The sequence below is a fragment of the Pholis gunnellus genome (assembly GCF_910591455.1).
Source record: "Pholis gunnellus genome assembly, chromosome: 6".
NCBI classification, from domain to species: domain Eukaryota; kingdom Metazoa; phylum Chordata; class Actinopteri; order Perciformes; family Pholidae; genus Pholis; species Pholis gunnellus.
Window position 1 is genome coordinate 17,021,077 of NC_136532.1, and position 15,435 is coordinate 17,036,511.

A 15,435-nucleotide genomic window follows, 5' to 3' on the forward strand; every position below is an offset into this window, starting at 1 on the left:
GTTGGCATTTGCTAATGAGCAATAAACACAGCTGAGGCCGATGAGAATGTCATCAGTGTTGCAGGACATTCATCAGAGGCGTTAAAGGTTAAATTAATAAATCATCAGAGTGATTACAGTTTCTCCTCAACTGGTCAATCCATCCAGTAGTTGTACAGACACTAGCATTCAGTCTGTGGGGAGCACATCTGACCTCTGCTTCTAATACAAATCAACCTGGCACATGAAGACTGACAAGACTCAGCGGTGGTACAAATGAAATTCTTTTAATGCATATTAGCACTTAGTTTTTGGATTTACAAATATAAACATTATCACATTCACCTGAGGTGATAGGTTACAGCACAACACACCCCAAGATACACACAACACCTACTGTATGGAGTCATTATTTAAACCAAATTAGCGATATGAAAAAGTGTTTGGAGCACCCACGTGTGTGTGTGTGTGTGGTGGACAGCGTTATAGTCTGTCAGATAAATCGGCAGTCACACGTTTGCTATTGCTGCGACTTCCTGCCGCTGACTTTTGGGCGATAAATTATTCGCAAGCGTTTTTTTTGACCCAGCTCTGAAAGATCCACGTGAAGTTACTTAATAAAAGGAATAAATACAGACTGTAAAAATAAATCAATAAATTAACGTTGAAATGTCGGAGAAAAGCCTGTTAAACACAACACTCAACAATTCATTAAAGTATTAAGGTAAGTGAAGACATGAGGGTGGAACAGGGATATTACATTTGATAGCTTTGTATTTAATTATTCTGGAAATACATTCTAAATATTTGGGAAGTAGTTATGATAATTTAGTCATATTTATATCTGTACAGCTTATTTTTTTGTCTGATATTGAAGTCACATTAATGTCAAATACAGATTTTGGCACACAGAAGACACTGGTGTATGAAGGCAAACTTCTCAGTTCACATTGCAGCCTCTCCGTGATATTCATCTCACGAGACACTGAAACCCGTGAAATTATACTTGTATATAAAAAAAAATGCTGCGTCTTCAAATATTTTAAGAATAAAAATAAAACAACCCAAAACTCAAATACAAGCACGTCTTTATAAAAGTACAATCGCAACACAAATGCATGCATGCTGTTTCCTCTTTATCTGTCCAGTGAATGTTTGTCACCTCCTGTCGTCCATCCAGGAATCCGTCTCTCGGTTCAGTTCGTTTCCTGTGACATAGATGTAGAGACTCGGGACACCGGTTTAAAAAGAAAAAACTTGTTCCATTAAGTGCAAAGACAGTCTTTCGTTCATTCTTGTTGTCCCGTTAGGAACTAGCTGGTCTTCTGCAGCAGTTTGTCCTCTTTCAGTCTGAACGGTACGCTGACAGACATCTCTGCGATGAACCGTTCGCAGGCCGTCTTGGTCACCTGCTTGCAGAAGCGGAGGTCGATCTGACAGATGCTTCCACAGCGCTTAAAAAAGTTTAGGGAATGATCTGTGACTCGGTTACAAACTAAAAGGAAAACAGAGAGAACAGAAATCTGTCACAAACTTGGTATACCAAAAAAACGGCACATCATTTTATCTTTCCCTCCCTCTTTTCTTGATGCATAATGTCAACATTAACAGATTTATGTAACAAAACTCTCACACGGTCCCGTCTTATCCCCCACGGGCTCTACTGAAACTGAAACTACAGCTTTCACCGTCAACTATATTCCATTTCATGTTGTGCTATTTGATAAGTAGCAAATGTGTGAAAGCAAAAGAAACTTGAGGACAAAATTACTTATGGGACAATAAACATGGCCTAGGCAACTCCCCATCCTCTTGTTCTCTTTTAATTAATTGCCTCTGATGTCTTTTGACTGTAATTTGGAATATCCTGCTTTAAACTTGTTATCTGTTGAGATCATTTGTTGTTCTTTTATCTTCAACTATTGATTTCATGGATTACTGAGGATGTAATGCACACTGTCTTTAAAAAAACCCTCAACATAGTGACCGGTTCCTCTGAAAAACTGACTTGTGAGCATCTAACTTACTACTGCATCACCCTTTTCAGGCCCCTCGACAACTCAGGAACCACTACAATAGTTGTATTCCCACTCTGCCTTTGCTCTGGTGCCAGGTCTCACCTGACAGGTTGATATCTGTGAGGGAGTCTCTGGTCGTGGTCCCTGCTGCTGTCAGCAGGTTGACTGACTGGTCGTTGATGTGGTTGCAGTAGCTCAGGTCCAGCATGGACAGAGAGGGCATCTGCCGACTGATGAGACGTAAAGACGTGTCGGTGATGTCGAGCCCCGCGAGCCGCAGGTCCTCCACATTCCGCAGCTTGCAGCGGTTATCCAGCTGACCTGTCGGTTACATAAGAAACATCACGGGTCAGTATCTGTATTTGGTCAACAGGTGCATGACAGTCTATAAGGATCTTTAGGATGGCTAAAAGCTGGAAATGAGGAGTCACACTAAACTGTATTTTTAAAGCTGTGCTTTAGTTCTAAAACCTAAACCCGAAGGAGGTCTAAGGGGGAAAAAATACCTGTTTTTCAGGCAAAATAATCTCTGTTTTACAGAATACACCTCTAATTTGGAGTATGCACTCGTAGGTAACACATGCAATGTGAACCCCAATGACTGAATTAATCCCTAAGGATTGTCATAAATACATTAAAGCATGGGAGGCAGGAATAAAACCCCTCATCCATGGCATTGCTTGTTCTTTGTTGCCCCAGGAGTTACCTGGTCTGTTGTCTGTGGGGGGGGAAAGGAGGTCCCTCATCTGTGGGTCTTTGAGACCCTCCACCCACTGGACATCCAAGGTGCGCAGCAGAGGGCAGCTGGAGGTGCAGAGCGCAGACACAGCAGCCCAAGAACACCCCGATAACCGCAACACTCGCAGACCTGAAAAACACAGCAGCACTTTCAAATACCAATGCAGAGCAAGAGAAACACAAAGAAAAAAAAAAAGAGATCAATAATCACTCATAATTAGGTACCTGGCAATCTATTAATGAGCCAGCTTAATTGTTTCTTGGAAATGTTGGTCCAGCTGAGGTCCAGAGAAAGTGGCTGTCGGCGGATAATCCCACTGAGCATGAGCGGAGTGATGGAGGTGCAGCGGTTCAGATCAATCTTCGTCCAAAGTCTCTTATCACAACACCTTGACATCAGAAAGAAATATTTGTGTCATATATTATTCCTTTAAAGAATTGTACATTGTTGCACATAAAAATGTAAACATGCAAAGTTAAGTGTGCGCCGCGCACGTACCATCTGTTCCACGTCTTGCAAACTCTCATGCAGACACACAGCTCCTGGTGCGTGAGATAGCCAAAGATCTTCATCCAGACCTCGCGCTGTATCACGTGTGTTTTACCGTCTTTTAGAGGAAGTCTGTCGGGAGGCGGGCTGATCGGAGGGGGCCGGATGACGTGCCGCTCCATTTGGACACACTTGGGTGGGGAGTGTGGGGGTACCGGCCGGTTGGTCGGGGTGCTCCGGTTGAAGCCCAGCGGAGTGATCTGACTCGGGTAGAAGTGGCGCAGCTCCCAGGGGGTCCCATTCATCTCTTTGGTCTTGAGGTGGGGCCTCTGGTCCCCGAGTTCACTGCCGTTGCGGAACAACCTCTTGGGCTCCTCGTTTTCCGTCTCCGGCTCCACCTTGAGAGGTTGCCGGTTCTCGTTGGCCAGGCAGTCCTCCGTCTTCTGGATTTCCTGGTTCAGTGCTTTGCTCAGCTCCCGGCTCAGCTCTCGGTTGGGTAATCGGCGCTTGCGGCGAGCTTTAGGACACGGCCCTTTTTCCTGGGTCTCACTTCCGCCCTCGCTGCTGGGGCCGGCCTGCGGAGAGCTGCAGAGGGACTGGTCGCTGTCGCCAACAGGTGTTTTAATGCAGGGATTCAAAAGTGCATTCTTGGAGTCCCTTTCATCCCCTTCTTCTTCAGTGTCTCCAAAACGCCCTTTCCTCTCTACAAGGCCCCGGAAGTGAGGCCCCCTTCCTTCTTCGTCGTCGTCCTCGTAATAAGCATCTTCGTCCTCCTCTTCGGTCTTGATTTGGTGTAAAAGTTTTGAATAATAAGGATCATCGGACTTTTCCTTCAGGGAAAAAATTAAACGGTATGAGAATCACTTGCACAACAAACACTTGCATCTAAAATGTCTAAAAACGAAATCAGTCCCTCTGTAAAAGACACAAACCTTCTTCCTCACACCGAGATCCTCTTCCTCATCGTCATCAAACAGCTTCCTCTTCTTCCTCAGCTTGTCCTCGGGCCTGGGCCGGGGCAGGTTGCTGGGAGAGAGCAGTGGTGGCTGTCGGTGGAGAGACTCCTCGGGTCTGTACCTGGGCGTCTCCTCTCGGTCTGGCCTCCTCTTGGCTGCAGAAGAAACGTCCCCCCCCTCCTCCTTCACAAGCTTCTGCTCCCTCAGCAGAGAGCCCGGGAGGTTGGAGGCGTACTTGAACCCCGGACCCCTTTTTTGCTTCAATACCAAGGGGGACAAAAAAATTGCGAGACAACTTTATACCTTTAGCCTATAGCGGACAGGCAAAGCAACTGTACTACAAGTGGGCCTGAGGTTTAATAAAGTGTGTCACTGTGATCAAAACATGTGTCAGTCAGTGGTTTCCTGCTTCTGTGACAAACAACAGTCACTTGTGAGTTACTTTCACAAACTAGAAAAGTATAAACAGGAAGTGGCACACATACATTGAATTACTGCGAGCAATACAGAAGAACACAATCATCTGTTATCTATATGAGTAATACACAATCTCTGAAGCAATTATTTTACTGTTTTCAGCGTGAACACACTTCCAACACTTAGTAAACTGTGACAGACAGGCACCTATTTGTACTCACTTTTCCACTTTTCCCAGCATGGTTGCATTTGGGACATTCCCAGCAGTTAGGAAGTTCATCGTTCACCACTCCCGAGGCTTCGCTCACCTGATAAACGGACAAGAAAATGAGCCGGATTCAAACCAGAACAACGAGCTTTAACGGTCTCCTAGGTAGAGTTGTTTTGTTTTTTAAACACAAACAGGGGAAGGGAAGTGAAAGAGGCTGTTGTGATGTGTGCCTGCTAGGCAGGTTAGCAGAGTTTAACCTCAGCTAACACACTCTTGCTTCATGCATTACGTTGAGAAGGGAAGTAGAGTTAAACACTCCGACTTGAGATGGTTAAACAAACACCTCTGAATGGATATAACGTCCAAATTGGTGTTTGTTGTTATGTATAAAACGTAAGAGAAAAACATAAATATCTTCGTTGCTGCTTGCTACTAAACAACTAGACAGGGCTTGTCTGAAAAACTGGTTAGACCGAGCCTGTACTCGCCTGGTTACAAACAGGGCGTGTGCTGCTTTACATTTCGGCTTTTACATCACAAAATGGTTTTACTAGTACGGTCCGATGCTTCACATCCTTTTGAGGCGACATTCTTTTGGTGACTCGGTAAATATTCTTGATTACTTGTGTTGTTGAGCATGCGGCGAGAGTCGGATCCTCAAACACATTTGAGCCATAAAAACATAATAGTGATGAGCGTGTTCAGTTATATAAACAACACCACATCCAGTGACTACAGTCCAAACGTCTGAGTCACTCACATTATGTTACAATGAACTGGGATTCCTGGCACACTCATCAGGAATGAGTCAGCCAGAGAGTGACTTAACTACGGTGAGGTTGTTCGACTGTTCCCAGCCCTCTGTACCTTGAGACAGTTGGGATGGACGATCTCGTTGCAGATGGAGCACTCCATCAGCATGAAGTTGAACTTGTCCTCCTCTTCCTCCAGAGTGTCCTCTTTCCCCGCCTCTTTGCACACCACACACACCGCTGTGTGAGGCAGAACCGGCTGCATGAAGGAAAAAAAGACATTTAACTCAACAAACCATATTATGTTAACTTTTGCTTTCTTTTTCTATGACTGCACATTGATATTTTTTTAATACACAGCCGTTGTCAAATATCAAAACATGTAAAATGAAAGTGCTACCTTTTGAAGATGCCAACAAAACTTACCGCAATGCACTGTCTCATAATGCACGACTGCTTCATGCGCCCCGGCCCTCCAAACTTCTTCATGTCCTTGCAGAAGTGACACTCTCCACACTCGGTCCGGAGGCACGCTTCGCACTTCCGACATCGTGTTCTCCGGCGTCTCGCTCCGGACGAGCTGCGATTGGACGGCAGCTTCACGGCCGACGCCGACGTCCCCACCTTAGGCTTCGGCCGGTTGGCCGCTCGCTGCTGGAAGACAAAACGGAGAGAGAGAGAGGTGAGAGGTCAGATGAAAGACACAAGTTTATTCCTGTAAAAGAACAGATATGTCAGCCACTGAATGAGGGTCTTTGAGCAAGAACATGGTTCAACATGCTGTATAGTAGTCACTGTTTTAGAGTTTCTGAAGCTGACCATCAGGACGGATATCAGATGTGTCGTAACACAATATACAGCCGATTCATTTCAATTATAACAGGCTGTTCCTGCAGCTTTTTGACAATTACTCGCCAGCAAAATGTTCAATTTACAAAGATATTAACAGGAGAATAGCAACAAATGTTCACATTTCAGAAGCTGGAACCAACCAATACTTAAAGGAAGAATCGATAATAAAGATATTTCTGTTGATGGACTAATCAATTAGATTTGAGAATCTGAAATGATCCCAGAAGATATCAGGTGAAAACTATACGTTTATATATGAAGAAGTAAAAGTGCCTCCAGCCTCACAGCTGCATAAATATCAATGGTGAGTCATGGGAGTAAAGAAAAGAAAAGGTAACATGAATATTAATCTCATCTTACTCACTAAGTACACACACACACACACACACACACACACACACACACACACACACACACACACACACACACACACACACACACACACACACACACACACACACACACACACACACACACACACACACACACACACACACACACACACAGCTTTGAATCTATGATCCAGGTTTCATATTTGTGAATTTCTCACATGTATTTTAAGTCTCTTCCCTGTTGCCATGGCAGGACGAATCAGAAACCATTTTAGTGATTCTGGTTCTAGCAGGAGAGGATGTTACCTTGGCAACACGTTTTGCCTTGCTGGTGGCAACTGTGAACAGACGACTGCTAGAGACGGATAAAAATAAAGTGCAGTGAGGAGGGTTTGATGTGAGGCTGTGAACACCTCCCTGATGTCATGTATTCTCCTTCTATTGTTGACTATTGCTGCCGCGCGGCATTTCCGTGTATGCTAATTGAGTTTGTAGATCACAGAGCTGGAGAGCTGCCGACGGGTCAAACAGGTAACACGGGATGCAAATAGAACAAGACGTTCCAGACGAACGACAATCAAACAAATGCGGTCAGAGAGATGTAAACAGAGGAGAGAAACCGGCCCCGACTCTGCTGACGTTGACAAACCGTCTCAGTAGATCATTAATGTCGTATTGATTTCCTTATGTTCCCCTCAAGGAGGACTTTGGAAAGATTACGCCTTTGAAATAATAGTTCCTTCTAGATTGTAGGATGACCTCGTCTTTTGCCTGACGGAGAATTTTAGTGGAGATAGGGAATAATCCCTCTGACAGCTTTCCATAAATCCATGTCACTACTGAGGACATTTGGGAGGGAAGCATCAAAAGGAAGGGCTGCTGCTGCTGTAGGGTGGTTGACTGTCAACATCAGCGGCCTCTGTTTTTCTAATACCACACCTAAAGTCAGCCTCTGAACACAGATACTTAAAGTGTCCATGCAAAGTGTTGACCGCAACAAATAATAAACATTTCTTCCACTCCCTGAAGATCTGGGACAACTACATTCCTATTGCACACTCATAGCCGTAAATAAGAGGCATTAAACTGACACATCGGAGCCTGGTTGCAACTATCAGCTGACCTGTCTCCACTATAACTCTGTGCAGTAATATGTCAGGAATTTGGGATTGGTTCCTGAGGTCTGGGAACGAAAACATGGCCTATATTCAGAGGTACAGTCTCCTGACTCAGCTCGAGCGTGGATTTCAGGAAGGAGGAAGTCCTTCATTTGTTGCTCAGCGGTTCCTCGAACACAAACAAGCAGCGTGTGTTACGGCCTTCAACGACGTGTCACTACAGAGGAGGTCAAAAACACCATCTCTGATGTAGCGTTGGCAGGTGTTAACATTGTGTAAGCACAAGAACACGGCTCTTATGTCAGCACCTCTCATATTTCGGAGACTTGTGCAATATCCCATGAGCCCCGGTTAGAAAGCGTTCATGCAGTGAACCCCACAATAAATGCACTTCATAGCACAAATATAAACTTTTGAGTGTATATATATATATTGAGTGCAACTTCTGACATAAATCACCACCATATTCCTCCTCCTGGTGCAGAACAAGTGGACAAAACAGTGTTGAAATCAAACCTAGCACTATTCCCCCCCCCCCCTCCCAGAGGTTTGAGGGGTCACTGGACCCCAGTTTTGGGAACTACTGGAAGTAGAGCCACTTCATTGTTCCCTAAACCCATCCCCCTCCTTGGTCCCAGCCTAGACAATATTTTGCCTAAAGCCTTCTTAAAGGCACAGAGTGAAGAGGCAAGTTTAGTAAGTGTGAGGAAATGAATCACAAGTATGCATTTCTTCTTCTCCTTCTTACAGGACATGTGTGTGAGGTTAACGTGCATGTGTGAATCACAGCTTTTTAACTAGTATGAAGTTGTGTGGTTTTAGCAGCTTTAATGGGGGTACACGGAGGTTCTGGTTCACAGTCACACAATAACGGGATGAGAGGTGTTTTAAGAGGTGGTCAGTACAAACTGGGTCAGTTATGCTAACATGATAGATGGTGTCCGAGGAGGAGAAGACACGGTGTGTGTTTTTTGGACGTGCAGGGAATCAATTCTGATGAGTCTACAAACACTCCGTGAACACAACATTTAGCTCAGTGACGTTATTCACCTCTATAACCCGGTTAAAATGAGGTTTTAACCCGAGTGAAAACAGAAGAAGAAGAGCGGGTGAAAACCTCACGTTAACCTGAAGCAAACTAAAGAAACAAAACACACCATTCCGCTCACAAAAGGCTTTCTTTCTCGCAGCACACTTTTGACAAAAACACACGTGTGTACACAGAGGTTGTATAATGAAATGTAGCAGCTCTGACCTGCTCAGACTCTGAATCATATTCCTCATCGTCTCCGCTCAATGACAAGGCCATGGCTCCTCTCTCTCATCGTTCGTGAACAGCAGAGAAAACTAACATGGCTGAACAAGCATCCAGCTTAGCTCCCTCCCCTCCCCTCCTCCTCCTTCACATCGCACCAACACAGGCAGCTGGTAGCAAATGGTGCTGTGTTCAGGAACCACGGGAAACACCAACTTCCTGGTTACTTTATGCACCTAGTTACATCATTTGGGTTTGCAAAAACAAACAGTCAAGCAAAAAGTTGTTTGAACGCATTTTGTGTTATGTGAAATAGTGTATATGACAGTTAAGTAAGAAAACTATACAAAACGTGGCGCTTCATAGCGTGGCAAAAACCTTGATATCCATTGCACCGATTATTAATGTGCAACTTGATGGCAACATCGATGCAACAGGAAATGAAGATCAGCAGGAAACACAAGATGGTTCACACCTACACACGTCCGTCTTAGCTTCTTCTGTTTACGTGAGAAGTGAGTCAGTGTGAGTCCTGGTACAGGTTAAATTCAGGCCGTTCAATTAAATTACGTAACAAGATGTGTCATAAAAGGTTGGTATCGGTAAAGATGATTCAAGTTATGGACATGCTGTTTTGTCTGACTTCAGTCCACCTGAGCAGGTTTCTCCTTCTGAACACCAGACAGTACAGGTATCACCAATATTTCAAGAGTATTTCTATTAATCACAAATATCATCATTGATTGCACAATATTTGCTGTTAGATGTTAAATAAAATGACTTTGATAATCTGCACAGTACATTTTGTTCATTTTTTAAATTATTTTGTTCAGATCTGATGTTGATAAGAGTTTAACCTCAACGTTATTGCTTCATTTAAGGTCCAGTATACTTGCGTACAACAAATGTGTCTCTGGTTTACTCGGGATTGGACTGTATGATATAATGATGATGATATCATAAGGAATCATGTAAAGCCATTATGCTCTTACTCTGGCGTCATCCAGTGGTAGTCTGAAGAATACGTTTTTGGCAGACTTCAGAATTCAGTTATATTACAACCATGTCAAGGAAGGTTATTACAGCAGGTGTAAAAATAAAGTTAAATGGTGTATTTCTGGAATTAATATTACTGATTTTCTGTCTTATGCTGATATTTTGTATTACGAGCCATACATGTTTATTTTAAAGTTTCTCAGCAGGGCCCCATTTCAATTTTTTTTGTGTGAATTAAATTGTGCAGATTTGTGCCTCAAAGTCTAATAAATTACGATTTGCTTATTCTATTCTCTTGAAAAATCAACTCCACATTTGAGATTGTTTCCCCTGAGATGTTCTGTGTTTGTCTGCCCTTAGGTGGCGGAGGACTGCTCACTGCCAATGTACTGTTGCCCTGTTTACTCGCTCTTAGGATGTGGTTAGATGTGTGAACTCACACAGGGACACTTGCAAAAACCTCCTAAATCTTACGGAAACAACCTTCAAGTGACAGAAGAATTCAAATTACTCTAAAGTTTCTCCTGTGCTGCAGCAGCACCACAACAAAAACAAGATTTTAGTTTTGTTGTGTTTAAAACTTCAATTTAATTGTACGTTTGTCTTTAGGCCTATTGTTGTACAATATATCTATTATATTCTGGAGACAGTTTATATGAATGAGTTTGTAAGTGATATCACTGTTAAGTAAAGGGGGACACAGCAATAAAAAACAATTCATGGTGTCACTATTTTGGTAACTTTGTCTTTACAGATGGTGGTGTTCATTGTAAGAAACTGTAATGTCTGTTTTACAATAAAATACATTACCAAACCTCTGTTAGATTCATGTATATTTTGGTTTAATTGCTCGGATTTTTGGTTTGAGATAGATTTCACTAGATTAATTCTAAACTGCTGGGCCAGTGTGAGCAGCAACGACAAGCCACTCGCAATTGTACTACAGTGAATGGCATAATTCGGGTGTATTTTGAGGTTCTACATTACTCGTAAATGAAAAGACAAACCAGCTTCATGACGAATAACTTGCGCGAGGAGGCGGACTGCAGCTCCGGCTGCTCGTGAAGAGCATTGGATTGTGGGTATCTTGTGTTTCCTGATAGACTGACGGAGTCGGTCAGCTGTTGCCGAAAAGTTTCGACATAGTTTGATAGCTGTCTGTGTTTAACGTTACTATTCATTTCATGCTGTACTTCATCGGAACCAAATTCCCCGCGCGTGCCTTTTCCATCCATCTACTTCATCGAGTGTCATTCTGTAAATCAATCCGGTTCATAAGAACATATTTGTAAAAAAAAAAAAAAGGTAACAGACAGTAACTTGTAGCAAGCTTTCGGAATGAGTTTGAACGAGCACTCCATGCAGGCTCTGTCATGGAGGAAACTGTACTTGAGTCGAGCCAAGTTAAAAGCCACCAGCCGCACTTCAGCTCTGTTGTCCGGATTCGCGATGGTAAGTTAGTTGTTCTCTGGTTCCTGTCGCTCTGCAGCCTTTTTAACTGCATGGACGCAAACTCAGTTTAGGCCATAGGCATGAACTGCACACATATATGTGACGCAGATGATTGTTTGCAAGCGGCGATCGCGACACTTTACAGGCCTAATGACGGCTCCTGTGCGTTCATATTTACTGTTTCATTACCGTCTGATTTCTGCACGGACAGCGTCATTGAATTAGTAGGCCATACGTGAAAAAGACGAAGGTCACAATATCTCAAATAAACTGTGCACGCGTACGTTTTGTCATGCGTGACTTTGCACGAGATGTTTCTCACGGTGGACCAATGTTGACGGATCACGACCACACTGTTCAAACTTCAGAGGGTGTGTACTCACCATCATGTCTGGGCTGATCTTCCGCCCTAACAACTAGACCGCACAGAGGCACTTTATTGATTAGTCTTTTTTTTTTTTTTTTTTCAACGTACAATGTCATATATTGACATACAAAAAGTTTACAAATAGCCATATTTATTTCTGAATAGTGTTAAACAACATGACTCAGATATATGGACCTTGCTCTGCGTCTCTCTCTTAAGAGGCAACTCTTTAGAGACACTGTTTGCGGAAATAGTCTTCTCTTTTGGCTTATCTGCTTATAAGGCTTGACATTCATATAATTGATGTATAAATCGGTCTGTAAGCGATGCATTTACAATAATGCAGTTGCCCTGCTCTTATTACAATTCAGGGGCCCTCAAATAGCTTTATGATAACACCTAGGTTTGAACTTTTGACGACAAGCTGCTATTTGGTAAGATTTAGAAGAAGCTGCCACATCTGATTGTTACATTTGATATGATTGTCCTTACTGTATGGTGGATAACAACAGGTAGAAAGCTATGAGTGATTACAGTTGTCTTTATTAGACTATCTAGTATGTTCACATTCAGTTATCAAGTGGGGAAGAGACATTTTCCTTCTATGATGTTCCCAGGTTGCCATGGTGGAGGTACAGCTGGAGCCGGATCATCCGTATCCTCCAGGGCTGCTGATAGCCTTCAGTGCCTGCACCACAGTTCTTGTTGCCGTACACCTCTTCGCCCTTATGGTCAGCACCTGCATCCTTCCAAATCTCGAGGCTGTCAGCAATGTTCACAACCTCAACTCCGTCAACGAGTCTCCCCACGAGCGCATGCACCGCCACATAGAACTGGCCTGGGCCTTCTCCACGGTCATCGGCACCCTCCTCTTCCTGACGGAGGTGATGCTCTTGTGCTGGGTGAAGTTCTTGCCCCTCAAAAACAAAGACGACAACGACAAGCGCATAAGTTCCGGTCAGGCCGCAGCCATTGCCTCCACCTGCATCATGGTGCCGTTTGGACTCGTTTTTATCATGTTCGCCGTCCACTTTTACCGCACGCTCGTCAGTCACAAAACGGACCGGCAGATCAAAGAGCTGGAACAGGTCATCCAGCTCCAGAACCAGCTGGACCACAGGGGTGAGAATGACGACCTGAAGTCCGCCATCCATTTCCCTTGATTATAGCCGGCTAGCACACAACTGCAGCGGACATTCAACAAAACCTTTATTGTGAAATCTCTTATACAAGCTTTATTTATCATGTTTATGAACTGTGCTCCCATGTCTTTTTTTGGGGGGGGGGGGGGTGGAGAATTGCAAGCTTGATCTGTCGAGCTTTTCAGGGTCCATCTGTGGCCTTATGACTTTCCCATGGTGGATTGCATTGATTTCTCCTGTTTGCCTGGCTTTAAATTAGGCTCTTACCAAGCCTTTGCAATACAGATGGACGACCCACTCTACCCACTGAGCCACAGCTGATAATTCATAACCTTGAATATGAAATATCAATTATATTAGAATTACTGGCTAAATGCACTAAAACCAAAATTAAGGAACAAGTTGCATCCTTTTAAAACATTTACACGGTCTCTGTGCTGGTGCTGTTTTTTTTTTATACACACGCCCATACTCACCGGACTGAAGGGTTAATTGTAGGAACTTTTTATTTTTCCCTTTCTTGTTTTACTCAAATTAAGATTTGAGCAAAAGAAACATTGTTTAGGTCTTCCAAAAAACAAATGGAACGTATCAAACCTACGATATTTGTGTGCAATCTGAGGAAATATATCACTTCCTAAAAATAAATAAGGGAATGCTTTTAACCAAAGTCTCTTACTGCAGTCCAAATAGTTATATTGCAAAGGGTTTAATGACAACCAAAATGAGTTATTACGGGCAGCATTTTGAGCCTGATGGCGAAGTCTGTCTCAATCTGAATATACTGTAATCTGTAAACTTGTTACTGGCTTTTAAACCATATTGTTGAATGTATTATCACAAAGCATGCACGTGTTGGAAATGTCGGGTTTGTATGTTTTGTACTTATCATAGTTTACAAGCTTGAGCGTGTTAGCACGTTGTTTGGGTTACAGATTGTCTAAGTGTGAAATATAGAATGTGTTCTTTTTGTCCCGTGGCACATTTCTAAATAGCTTTACGTGGCTTTGACCATTTTATCATCTTTACTGCTAACTTGGTGACAGAAACTCAAATAAGAAAATGTGCACATATTTAGAGCTAATTCATTTGTATCAGTTATTCTCATGTGATGGTGTCGTGACATTTTCACAATATATCATATCCCATAGTTGTAACATACTGTAATTATATCAAGGTAATGCCGTGGTCATTGTAGTGGCAGTTTTGTCTTTATTACCCACCTCCTACACATGCTCTGAGTCGTTGTCATGTACAAGCTCCAAAATTTGCGTTCACATTGTCCCGACCGGATGATAATATCTCTGTAACACGTAGCAGAGAACAAGGAGCCATAAGGGGTTTGTCCCTGACAGACTGTTTAGTAGAATGGTCGTTACGCCTTCTGCAAAGCACTGTCGATGGTGTTTCTTAAAGACTTTTCACAAGGAATGAAATGAAGACATGGTTCATTCATGTGAACTGCACACACTCTGGAACACTTCTGATAGTAATTGCCTGACGTACCTTCTTTAGAAAAAGATCAATGCAAACAAAGACATTTTTCTGTGGTTCATTTTTTGTAGTTTATTTATACGTTTGTATGTTACTGTACATGGAGAGGTCCCACTGCTTGTGTCAATGCACAGCTTTAACATGTATTATTTTTTAGTAAATACTGTATTTTAAGTTTTGCTTATGTGTGGTGTTTTACTGTAACCTGTTAAGATCAGGACTTTGTGTGGTGGTTACCGGTTTGAGAATAAAACACATCTGAGATCATTTGAGTTTTTTTATTGGTATTTACTTTTTTACTTTTGCATGTATTGAAAAATGCCAGGAAAAACAAACAGAAAAACACTTTAATTGTATTGTAGAAAATGTATTTTAAACTATGGCGTCAAAAGGAAAACCACACAGGAAATGTGTCCGGACATGCAGTTTAAGTGACATTCATGAGCGTGCATCTCAACAAGGCACACAATCTCCTTCGCTCTGACTTTTTCTGACACTCTTGTCACCATTACCGCTTGTTTTGTTGCTTGTCTGAATAAGTCGTCCACATTTTCCCTGTATTTGGCTGAGCACTCTTAAGTATAGCATGGCATTGATTTTACTTCTGGCCTCTTCTCCCTGTCAGAGCAGAGTTTTATTGCCACAAATTAACTGTGAATAAGGGAGGTTTTCCCACAACCGTTGTCTCCTACAATAACAAGCCGGAATTCCTCATGCTGGCTGGTGTTTCCTCTATTTTCTCGTGATTCTGTCTGGATCATGTTTTGGAAAAAGACAGACAAGGAGGGATGCTCGCAGTGACTTCTGTTCCTGGCAGTGTATCTACTGTAGAGATAACCCAGAGACAAACAGAACATGCAAGTGCA

At 42.9% G+C, this 15,435-nt stretch overlaps 2 protein-coding genes across 4 annotated transcripts; one reads left to right on the forward strand and one right to left on the reverse strand.

Annotated features, from left to right (window-relative positions):
- Window positions 1–253: 253 nt before the first annotated feature.
- On the reverse strand, window positions 254–9,245 carry kdm2ba (lysine (K)-specific demethylase 2Ba). 3 transcript variants are annotated; one of them, XM_079161065.1, is made up of 10 exons: window positions 9,119–9,245; window positions 5,988–6,215; window positions 5,677–5,820; window positions 4,820–4,906; window positions 4,158–4,439; window positions 3,235–4,055; window positions 2,961–3,124; window positions 2,704–2,865; window positions 2,100–2,318; window positions 254–1,474 (listed from the first exon to the last, which is right to left on the reverse strand). In XM_079161065.1, exons 1-10 carry the CDS (start codon window positions 9,170–9,172, stop codon window positions 1,293–1,295), a joined length of 2,343 nt encoding a protein of 780 aa, XP_079017191.1. In that variant the 5' UTR covers window positions 9,173–9,245; the 3' UTR covers window positions 254–1,292. The 3 variants fall into 3 exon arrangements, with proteins under 3 accessions (XP_079017191.1, XP_079017189.1, XP_079017190.1); XM_079161063.1 differs by having other exon boundaries at window positions 4,158–4,446; window positions 4,818–4,906; XM_079161064.1 differs by having other exon boundaries at window positions 4,158–4,446; window positions 4,818–4,906; window positions 5,988–6,212; window positions 9,119–9,197.
- Window positions 9,246–11,224: 1,979 nt separating this feature from the next.
- Window positions 11,225–14,830, forward strand: LOC306697918 (calcium release-activated calcium channel protein 1-like). The gene is made up of 2 exons (XM_079162017.1): window positions 11,225–11,566; window positions 12,551–14,830. Exons 1-2 carry the CDS (start codon window positions 11,453–11,455, stop codon window positions 13,094–13,096), a joined length of 660 nt encoding a protein of 219 aa, XP_079018143.1. The 5' UTR covers window positions 11,225–11,452; the 3' UTR covers window positions 13,097–14,830.
- The last annotated feature ends 605 nt before the right edge of the window (window positions 14,831–15,435 follow it).